The following is a 12,219-nucleotide window of genomic DNA, read 5'->3' as shown; positions in this document are numbered from 1 at the left end:
ATATATATATATATATATATATATATATATATATATATAAAAGTGAATAATTAATTTTCAAGCTCAAACTTTAAATTTTATTTTTTTAATTTCACATTTTAGTTTTAGTTTTTTTTTCTTTTTTTCTTTTTTTGAGTTCACGATCAAACCCCTTCAATTTTAAATAGAAGGTAATAGATGCTAATATGCTCGGATAAATATATATATATATTGTAATGGAATTATTATTTTTGAAATAAAAGAAAAAAAAACGTGGTTGGAAAAAATAAAATAATTTATATTTCAAGCGAGGATGGAAGCGGGAAAGCAAAAATTCGTCTAAAAGCCCAATTACTATAATGGCCTTTTTTCTATCTCTTTTCAATTGGCAACTTGCAAGCCCAAATTTTTATTTTTATAATTGCTATTTTTACAATATTACTATTTAATTTTTTAAAATTAAATTTATAAACACTATTTGGAATTATAGATTTCTTTTGTTCATATATTTTTTTAAAATAAAGTTAAGTTTTAAAAACTAAAACAAGTTTAAAAATGGACTAATAATTTAAATAGTGACAATTTTTTAATAAAAAAAAAAGATAAAAGACTATTTACAACAACTTAAATTGCATTAATATCAATTCTATATATTTTTTTCATTTATTATAAAAAATATTACATTCTTATTTTTTCATTTACAAGTTTATTAAATTCTTATGGTAAAAAAATAAACATCATTTAAACATCGGTACTATTTTCAAAAATTAAAATTAAGAAAATATAAAGATTAAAAACCAAAATATTATTATAAAAATTAATATTTGTTTGGAGAAATTGAATATTTATAAAAAATGACTATTTAAATAGTACTATTTTCAAGTTTATTAAAAACCACGAAACAACATAGTTGGAATTCAAAGACCATTTTACAAACATAATCTCTTAATTGTCTTCTCTCGTGGTGAATAAAATAATAATAAATTATTCTCTCTGTCTGTCGACAGCCGCAAACCTTGAAAATTAGAAGAATAAAGGCTGAAAAAGAAATTTATGAAAGGTGGGGCCCGCCCACTTCCTGGGTTAATATATAGGATTTTTTTATTTTTTATAAATATAAAATAAAACTCTTAATATTATACTATTAATTTTTTTATTAATATTTTTCATCCATGCAATTTTTATATGGATTATATTTGGTAAACATTTAATACATATATATTTAATAGATTATATGGGTTAAATTTCTTTGTTTTCTATATTATACGATTGTACATGAAGTCATCAATTAAATTTTTAGCCAATATTTTTCATTAATTTTTTCTCTTTATTTATATTCATTTTGACCAATTGTATTTTATTGAGCGATCCTAACAGGTACAAACATAAAATTATTCCGAACAAAGCATGTTTAACTATAAAGTTCTCGATTGCGTCACAAAAATTGAAGATGTACCTTATCATTATAGACAGTGATTTTCAATTCTTTTTAAATTTTTTTTTTTAATCATCATATTCTCAAAATCGCTCTCATTCAAATATGGTACCGATTCATTTATGTACTCCTTTTTTACTCGAGTGTCAGAGTGAGTACACAATCAAAATAATATATATGGGTCCGAGATAATATATTTAAAAAAAAAAAAACAAAAGGAATTAGAAGGAACGAACACAAAAGTACCATTGAGAAGGCAATCAAATACATAACACACAAAGAAAAAACATGATTAAAGCTCCATAACTTTTGACTATGATCACTTAAATGTGGTTTCTTTTTACATTTTCACCAATGTTGATTTATATTAACCCATCGTGCAAACTTTGTAAATGATAATTAATATTCCTATAAATTTAGTTCTCAACAATTATTTTTAAAAAGTTAATGCAATAAATAATTTCATCCAACTATAAAAGCACTCAGTTTTTTTTATTCTAAAAAAAAAAAAAAGACTAAGCAAATATAATGCTATAGACTTAATTATTGATTAATAGAAACTTAACTGTTGATTTGATCTTGAAAAGGCCTATTGCTTTGAATTTACAGTCCAATTAATTCTTTTAATAATAAATTTACCCCACCTAACTAAATAAAATAGAAAATTATTTGTCCACCCCACCAGCCATGAGAATTAATGGGCACAACAAATTTGTTAACAAAAAGTTTTATTTAAATTAAATCAAATAATACTTAAATATTCTAATTTTTTTAAAAAACTTATTGTAATTTAACCAAAAGAAACATAAAAACTCAACTAAAAAGAAGGTATTATTTCTGCAATTTATTTAAATTAAATGTCCAATTTAATAAGGTTAAATAATATAAAAAAAATCATCTACCCTAACTAAAAATATTAATAAAAATAAATAAATAACATATGAAACCATAAAGATTCAATACGAGCATAATTTAATAAATATAAAAAATATATTTTTAATTTATAGTATCGAAATTAAGAAAATAATTTAGGGTAAATAATTAGGGTAAAAGTAAACTTAGTACACACGTTAATTATGATACATTAATGCAAAAAGTAAGAGCAAAGCTGGCAGTGGAGGAAGACAGCTATGTCGTCTGAGAGTTAGAATTGGATTTGGACGTCCATCTACACATGTACGAAATTTTCTTTTTCACACATTTTTCTTCAAATTAATAATAATAATAATATTATTATTATTACAAAATACACTACAGAGCTTTCACTCAACAGTCCTCCATTAATATTCTCTTCTCAATCACTATTCACAATAACACTCATATCTCCCTTTTTCTTGAGTTTGACATTGAAAGAAATATATGTTTTTGTATTATATATAATTTCTTTTAATTTTTTAATAATTGCCTTTTAATTTTTTAAAAAGATTAAAATCTGCATCATATGATAAAATTTCGTGAGTAATTTCGTATATATTGGTAAATTTTTTATAAATAATAGATTATAGTTTTTTTAACTATTAAAAAATTAATTTGAAATCAAAAAAAGGGAAGGATAAGTTATTTTTGGTAATATGGAGTTAGTATGAAATTAAAAAATAAGATGGTGGAATCCAAATTAAAAAAAAAAAAAAAAAAACTAGAATAACAAGTTGGTCCGAGGATAGGGAATATTAGAACTAGTGAATGATGAAAGTTTCACATCGACTAATTTAGGAATGATCATGGGTTTATAATCAAAGAATACTCTCTCGATTGATATGAGACCTTTTGGGAATCCCAAATCAAAGCCATGAGATTTTATGCTCAAAGTGGATAATATCATACCATTTGTGGAGAGTCGTGTTCATCTAACAAAAACTACCAAATGTCGAGTCAGCTTAGATGGAGGGCGAAGAAGGCCCCATTCCAGGGGAGCCGAGCCATCAGTGAGATACCACTATGGAAGAGCTAGAACTCTAACCTTGTGTTAGGACCTACGGGCCAAGGGACGGTCTTAGGTAGACAGTTTCTATGGGGCATAGGCCTCCCAAAAGGTAACGGAGGCGTGCAAAGGTTTTCTCGAGCCAGACGGAGATTGGCCCTCGAGTGCAAAGGCAGAAAGGAGTAAGAAATTTAAATATTAAGTTAAATTTCTTAATTATTTACTATTTAAAAATATAAATTATTTACCATTAAAAAAAAAACTAGAATAACAAGTTTTTTTAAAAAAAATTATGGAATGAGTAAATTCACAAAATTATTTACCATTTAAAAATAGAAATTATATGATAATCATGTTGTTTAATATAATTTAAAATATTTTTTGAAGTCTTCTAGAAAAAGTACATTTTTTAGATGGATATGAAAGGGAGGCAAACCCCGAATTGATGGAGACAGGGCAACAACTATGTGAAGACAACAAAAACTCAATTTAATCTCAAATAATTAAGGCACTGTTTTGTTTTTCTTTTTTGAGGGAAACGAGTGATGGTTTATTACACAACTGCCCTTATTCATGCATGAATGTAGGTTTTTTCCTTTTCATAAATATGAATGCACGACTTTGATCAGGGTCTTTTCTGTCTTTAGTATGAATTAATTAACTCGTTAAAGAATTGTCTGATTAATGCTTTTAAAAAATAATTTAACTAATTTGAATAAGACATGGCCATGAAGACAAATGGATAATCATCAAAATTCAGACAAAAAGTTGCAAGTCTTAATGCTAATTATGACATCACCACATTTTAACTACTACTAATAATAATTATTATTATTATTATTATTGAAATTTATACTTGAGATATTTCGGTTAAGAATTACGACTCTCCACAATATCATGATATTGTCCACTTTGAGTATAAGCTCTCATGACTCTACTTTGGGCTTCCCCAAAATGCCTCATACCAATGGAGATAGTATTGTTCACTTGTAAACTCATGATCTTCCACTAAATTCACCTCCAATAATCCTCAACAATCCTCCCCTCGATTAAAGTACACTGTAAGTCTCTCCTTATCGAGGCTCGACTCCTTTCTTTGGAGCCCTCGAACAAAGTACACCATTTATTCGACACTTTAGTCACTTTTGACTACACCTTCGAGGCTCACAATTTTTTATTCGATATTTGAGGATTCTATTGATATGACTAAGTTTAGGGCATAACTCTGATACCATGTTAGAAATCACGACTCTTTATAATGTCATGATATTGTCCACTTTGAGTATAAACTCTCGTGGCTTTGATTTGGATTTTATTATTTTTAATCAGTAATAGGAACCAGTATCATTATCATATTTATAACAAAAACTACTTTGAGAATGATTTTTCAAATATATTTAATTTATTTTTCACACAAAAACTATTTAATTTTCTTGTGCTCTACAGTCACATGTATTTTAAGTTCTTTTGGTCCCAATCTTTTTCCACCTCTCTCAATAATTTGAATTAAAAATAAATAAAATAAATAAATAATTTGAGAACAGTTTTTCAAATAAAATTAATTTCCTTTCACACAAGAATTAGACAAATAAATAAATAAATAATATATATTTTGTGGCGGTAGCTGAAGTGGTCCTCTTTTTTGTTTGAAATGGCTGGCTGATGATATGAGAATTTTTTTGAAGAATGGACATAAATTAAGGACACAAATTTTTACCAAATTTGATGAAGAGAATAATGTTTGGGAGAGATGGAAATGTTATCCCATTTCAAAGTGGGAGATATCTTCAATCATTATTGTTTCTAAAAATCAAATAAGGCTTACCTTTTTCACCACACTTGTTCCCCCTTTTGTCTCCCCTAATTTGATCTCAATTAATATATATATATATATATATATATATATATATATATATATATATATATATATATATTTATATTTATATGAACAAGATCCACTTTTGTTTTCCGTGGTAACTTTTTGGCAGTTTCATACTTGTTTCCCTATGTTGGGTGACCTATTAGGTAGTTTAATAAAATGCATGTGAGTGATGATAAAACATGTTGGAATGACTCGTTTTGGTATGTAGAGATAGTATTCACTCTTAAGAAGCGAGGAGTAGGCAACGTGACCATGTTGCAGGGGAATGCGGGCTTCTTAATCCGGATTCCAAATAATTTTATTTTAAAATTTATTGGATAAAATTCTATAAACAATCAAATCAAATTTAGTGTTTTTTTTTTATTGTTACATTGTTTAATAATATATAAAAAATGTAGATACAGCGGTTCGTAAACAATGAACCCGGTAAATATAGGATAAATTTGATCGAAAGTCATTTCGTCATCCTATAAAAATCTATTAAATTTATCGAGCTGTTCCAAAAATCTAGAAAATTTATCGAGATTTTTTTAATACGAACACATTTGTTTAATGTTTCAAAGCCAATTTAAGATATATATATATATATATATATATATATAATTTATTTAATTTCCGGCCACTAAATTATATGAATCCATCCTGAAAATGACAATTGGTTGTGAAGAAGTTAATGAGGCTCATGAAACCCTAAGCTAGACTACAACCAACCCTACTGTTTAGGAAATCGGTCAACATATATTTCTTCCCAAATTTACTATATGTGGACCACACAAAACCAAATTATTATATACCATTCATAGTCTATTAAATTATAAGTTGAATTCTTTTAATTTTTAAAATTTGTGCTAAAAAAAAGAATAATAATTTTTTTTTAAAAAATCTTTCTGTATAGTTTTTAATCGAAATAATTTATTTTTTACTTTTTTGAGTTCAGTAATTGTAAAATGTAGATCGAACCATCGATATTTAAAATGTTAATTTGTATCTTATCCATTAAATTAAATGATAAAAAGTGATAATTATTTGTATAATTGGTTTAACATAAACTAATACTCAAGAAATTGATTGGGGCCTAGCAATAATGTCGAATATTCTATTTTAATGTACAAAAAATAATAATAAAATAAAACAAAATTCCATTTGAGTGTACGGACGGGGATGCCCCACACAAACCTCTTATCATATGGGTATTTTTTCTTTAAATCCCGACCTAACCGGAAGCCAATATCCAACTATAATTGGTTCTTAACCGTTACATTAATTCTCAATAACATACATAATAACGATGAAATTAATAAAATTTGTAGCAGCATGCAACTTAGGGATGTAGTTCAGATGGTAGAGTGCTCGCTTAGCATGCGAGAGATACAGGGATCGATACCCCGTTCATATGAGTGTTGGTGATATTTCAAATACCAATTATTATCATGTTTGAGGTGCAGTTAGTTGAAAACTCAATTCTAAAAATCTAAGCACAAATATGTGTGGGTCATACAAGACCTTTGCTCCATTATTGTAAGCAGCAAGAATGACAAGTATCACTGCTCCTCTCTTTTTTTTTTTTTCTTTTTTTCTTTCATTTTTATATTTTTTTAAAAATACGTTTCTGGATCAACTCATATTTTATAGTTGGTTGCGATCGGTCATTTATTTTCTAATTATTTTAAAAATTAACTTGTCACGTTAATAATTACAATACCATAAAACTCAAATATTAAATATTCACCAGTCACAGCTTACGAAAGGGTAGGGATAATCAAACAAAAAAAATTAAAATTTTAAAAACAACTTATTTAATTTTCAAATAAGCTTTTATCTTTTATTTAAATACACAAAAATAATAATTTTTTTTTTTTTTAAAGTTGTTGAATAGTTAATGAGAGAAAGGAAACCCAGTTAGACAAGGTCCCTAATTTTAATTTTCTNAAAAAAAAAAAAAAAAAAAAAAAAAAGAAATTAAGAGAGAGAAGATTACACAACAAATTCACAGCCAAACCGATCTGAATTTAATGTTACCACGAGAAAGGTAAAGGTTGAAATGAAGCGGGAATCACACACTCTGTTTCCGCCATTGCCATTTGATCTCTAAAGTACTCGTAAGCTTCTTCTTCTTCTTCTTCCCTTCTGCTTTGATTTTGATACCATGGCCCACAACTATACTGCCACTCGTCACACACGAACTCGCCCGATTCCTCGTAACTCGTCCCCAAACTCGGCAGCTTCACGATTTCACTCAGTTCCTCCGGCGTCGACTCGTCCAACTCAGATGACGATGAAAGCGGAGGCGACGGCGACTGAGAGGATGGAGATAACGGCGGAGGGGGTGGAGGAAGGTCGACGTTGGGGAGTTGCATTGAGGCGGCGAGGCCGGCTGCGAATTGAACGTCACGGGGGGAGGAGGAAACGGGGCGGGGGAATGAGGCGGCGAGTTCAGGGAAATTGAGGATAGCCGAGTTGCCTTTGATGGTAAGTGCGGCGACGTCGTGAGCACGCGCCGCCATTTCAGGCGTCGCGAAAGTGCCTAGCCAGATCCTACTCTTCTTCTTTGGTTCTCGAATTTCCGACACCCATTTGCCCCACACCCTCATTCGGACGCCACGGTAAATTGGGTGTCGATTGTTGTTGTTATTGTTGCTGTTGTTGTTATTTTCTCGCCCACGCTTCAATTGGGTACCGTCTTGTTTGGGCCGAGACGAGGAGGACGAAGATGACGGCGAAGAATTTACGCCACCTAAGTCGGTCTCCGGCACGGTGGCGTTGGCCATTGGTGAGTGATCGGAGTTATTTTGGTTAGAAATTTGGAGGAAAAAAAGAGAGAAAGTGACCGGAAACGTGTATGAGAGTGAGGTGTAATTGAAGCTGTGTGAAATATTGGGGGGTTTTAAACAACCATCATTGGCAATATAATTCTGACACGTGTCAACACACATTGGAGAGAGAGAGAAAGTGTCGACAGGAGAGAGAGAGAGAGAGGAACTTTTGGTGAGTTCAAAAGTGTAAGGAAGGATTTTGAGAATAAAAAGTGCCACTGTAATAAATAACAGTAAGTAAAGCCAAGAAGTATAAGCTGACCGTCACTGTACCTAAAGAAGATGATAAATAAAGGAAAGGAAAGAAAATTGAAAAAAAAAATTGTAATTATGACACGAGCTAACACGTTACCTCAATTCACCACTCGAACTGACTTCAACATCGATGTAGATTAAGTAGCTAGCTGTCACGGTTTTATATCTTCAACCGTGACGTTCGCCCACACATATGTTATAGGGTAGTTTACTTAGGCTGCAGGGCTTAGAAGTGGTCGCCCTACCTCCCTTCCAGTCTATTTTGAGGCATTTGCAATCCTTTTTGAGTTTTTTTTAAGTGAGTAGACACACGACTTCGTGCATAGTTCGTTAGGTATACGATTGACACCAAATTTGATGAGATTTTATCTTTTATATAGACGGATTTAATTTTCGAGCCGTATGTCCAAACTTGTATCAAAACCCTAACGAGGTTATGGCTCAAGGCCCTAACCTCATAAGTCGAACTTTGTGTATTCTTCGATTTATATTATATGCATGTTTTTGATGGGTTGGATAATGCACTCTTCTCCTTCGTCGAATCATGACGCTTCTCAATCTTAAATTATTTTAAAAATTAAATTAACTAACTACAAAACTTTAGAACTTGTGAACGTTACGCCAAACTTCATCCAATTTTAAGTATAATATTAAGACTTGAGAATTTCGTTCCTTAAACTAAGTAGTTTATTGATTTCTCGAGTAATTTTTAATTATTTAAAATATTGTGATTATTTGGTCACATAAAAACAGAAGATTTAAATAACAAATAAAATAAATACTTGGTCATTTCTTGCCCCCTCTTAACAAGCAGCTTCCTGTTTAACCCTTGTTTCTTTTTCAATATCGCTTTCCTTCAATAATTCCATATATGGGTCTTTTTTGTCTTTTTACCAAGCCCTTTGGCATCAAGCAAACATGGCTCATTCGTGAAAAAGAATTAATAAATGCATAAATGCCAAAAAAATAATTCATGAATGAAACGACATCGTTTTAAGGAAGGACATAAATGAAAAATTTTTAACGCATAAAAGATAATTTTAAAATTTTAAAATATTAAAAACCATATTAATAAATACATGTTTTGGACTGATTTGAAATTAATAAAGTCTTATGTAGTGTCAGTTTTCACTTAGAAATACAAAAATAATTTTTATTATTTTGAAGTCACTTTAAAAACGTGATTTAATTTTTTATCAACAAAATTTTTTCTATAAATATATAGTTAAAAAAACATTGTAATTTATTTCATGGTGTCACTGTCACGGTGCCTTGGCTAGCGCTCCTTTCCGGTGATTGAAGTGTTTCATGGGCTGAGGGCCCATGGGCCTGTTGTGAAAAAATTGGTTGGGCCCTATATAGGAGGGGGCCCATTTTCAGTACAATTATATTGGTCTTTTAAAGATATCTTTGTCCTTTTCTTCTTTCTCTTACATTTTGACAATTTCCTCACCGTTTGGAAGTACAATTACATTTTTTTTCTAATTTTTTTAAGAACAAAATACGGTACTCGTAGGACCTACGTGTACAGTCACAATCGAATTAAAAACTTGAAATAACCACACTTTCAAATCTTTAATTTAATTAATAAACCATTTACATGCAAATAATTGCTACAATTAAATCATTTATCATTGCAAAAATATGTCTTACTCTAAACATGACAATATTTACTCTCGAATCTTCACTCTAGCCGTAATTTAATATTTTTGAGATAAATTAATAAAAATAATTTATATTTTATTTTAAAAAATATATTTTCAAAGTAAATATTTTAAACTTTCAAATAAGCTATTTTTAAACAAAATTCTAATTTTAAAATGATTTTTTTTATATAGTTTAAGAATATTAATTAAACTTTTTAGATTGTGAGGTGTTATTAAAAGTTTAAAGATTTATTGAAATTTTTAAAAATTAGGATATTATTGAAAATTTGAAAGTTTAGAGGTATTTTTTAATTTAGTCAATTTTTTTTTTGACACAAGTGACCAATTAGCACAAAATTGGACTAAATTAGCAATAATTGTACTCGAATGGGTATATGTCACTTGTCTCCGGACATAATGACCAATAGAATGAGGCAAGACCAAATTGAGCTAATTAGGCTCTATGTACAAAAACAACCATGAATGCTTTGGTTTTTGTTGGTGTAGTTTGTCCCATTGAGATTGTGATTGCAATTTAGAAGATATTACACGGCATTCAAATCAGGTCGTTATCATCGATCTAATCATAATATAGTAGCCTAAGATATAAACAAGTGATCAAGAGTTCAAAAGTTTTTAACCGTATTTTTTTTATTTAATTTTTTTTATTGAAAAGATTAGCCAATTTCATCCAATTTTAATATCTCTTGGGTTAAAAAAAAAAAAAAAAAAAAAATCTTCCTAACTTAGTTTTTTTCACCATGTATTTTAATGTTAGGTGTTTTTAGGTGAAACATGTTTTTAGAAACTATGTGTCAGATTGATCAAAATTTTCAGTGTCTCAATTATTGAACCACTAAAGTTAAACATGTTTTTGCTTAAAGAAATATTATGTTGAGTAACTTCCTGAAAATCTTACCCGAATAATCCTGGGTGAATATAGAATATTTTTATTTTAGTATCGTTTTCCTTAAATTAATTTTTTGTGTGGGCTTTTTTGTCGTTTTGTCAAATCTCCTCGCATCATCTAAACATGGCTTGGTCGGGAAAAAAAAAATGATAAATGCACACGTGCTAAAAAAATCATGGATGAAACGATCTCGTTTAAGGAAATTCATTTTTTTTCATGTGTAAATTATATATATATATTTAATATTAATACCTTTTATTAATCATATTTTGCAGATATATTTATAATTAATAAATAAGTTTTCACTTAAAAAAAATGATTTATCACAAAATTACTTAAAAAATAACTTAATAATGACGAAACTTGTCAATGTGTCGGTGGAAATTCTGCTCTACATGTATCAATTGTCTTCTATAGATATATATATATAAATTAAAATAATGTTATTTATTTCTATGGTGTAGAAATTATAACCAAGTTCCTTGCTGTCGCACTCCTATCGGCGATTGAAGTGCTTAATGGGCCGAGGGCCCATGGGCCCACCGCAATTTAATATTTTGGACTCCCGAAACAATGGTATGGTTGGGCTTTATAGCAGAGAATTTGTTATTGGTCCTATCAAGAGGGGGCCCATTTTCACTACAATTAAATTGATCTTTTTGAAGTATCCCTGTCCTTGTCTTCTTTGCCTTTACAATTTNTTTTTTTTTTTTTTTTTTTTTTTTTTTTTTTTTAATTTTATTTTAAAGAACTTAATACAGCACTCACAAAAATAAAATACTACTAGAGATGGGTATAAAGTTTAAAATTATTTAATAAATTAATTAATTTTTTAAACTTTTAAATATGTCGATTATCTTTTGTAAGTTTAAAATTGTTTAATAAATTAATTAATATTTTAAACTTTTAAATATTTCAATTATCTTTTGAATACAAAATTGAGAGTAAGTTTAGAAATTTATCATATAAAAATTGAAATTTGCATATCTATTAATCATTTTCTAAATTTTAAAATTTTTAAAGATAAAATTACCTTTTTAGCCTTTAAATTTTGAGTAAGGTTTATGTTTAGTTCTTATGTTTTTAAGGCTATGAATTTTGTAGTTTAATGTCACTTATTTTCAATATTAATGTTTTATTTTTTTATGGTTGGTGTTTAATTTTCTTTAATTAGTTTAACAAATTATGATGTAACATTTTTTTTTTATTATTAATTTTAGAAGGGATGAAAAAATGAGTGATAAATATTTAATTGAATTATAATTAATTTTAAAAATAACATAAAAGACCAAAGTGCGTTGGTGAAATTTTGGTGGTGAATATATAAAACGTTAAAACATACCCATCAAAACTTAACTCAAAATTGAAGTATAAAATT

At 28.6% G+C, this 12,219-nt stretch overlaps 1 protein-coding gene across 1 annotated transcript; it reads right to left on the bottom strand.

Moving 5' to 3' along the window:
• Positions 1-7,185: 7,185 nt before the first annotated feature.
• Positions 7,186-8,057, bottom strand: LOC111797972 (ethylene-responsive transcription factor ERF039-like). Its single transcript, XM_023680896.1, has one exon. It carries the CDS (start codon positions 7,983-7,985, stop codon positions 7,233-7,235), a length of 753 nt encoding a protein of 250 aa, XP_023536664.1. The 5' UTR covers positions 7,986-8,057; the 3' UTR covers positions 7,186-7,232.
• Between the last annotated feature and the right edge of the window lie 4,162 nt (positions 8,058-12,219).

Source organism: Cucurbita pepo, chromosome LG07, assembly GCF_002806865.2.
Source record: "Cucurbita pepo subsp. pepo cultivar mu-cu-16 chromosome LG07, ASM280686v2, whole genome shotgun sequence".
Classification (NCBI taxonomy): domain Eukaryota; kingdom Viridiplantae; phylum Streptophyta; class Magnoliopsida; order Cucurbitales; family Cucurbitaceae; genus Cucurbita; species Cucurbita pepo.
Note: the sequence above shows the minus strand (reverse complement) of the source record. Positions and strands in the feature narration are given on the sequence as shown.

Bases quoted from the DNA above. Each gene is read 5' to 3' on its own strand.
- LOC111797972 (XM_023680896.1), bottom strand. From the start codon at position 7,985: ATGGCCAACGCCACCGTGCCGGAGACCGACTTAGGTGGCGTAAATTCT.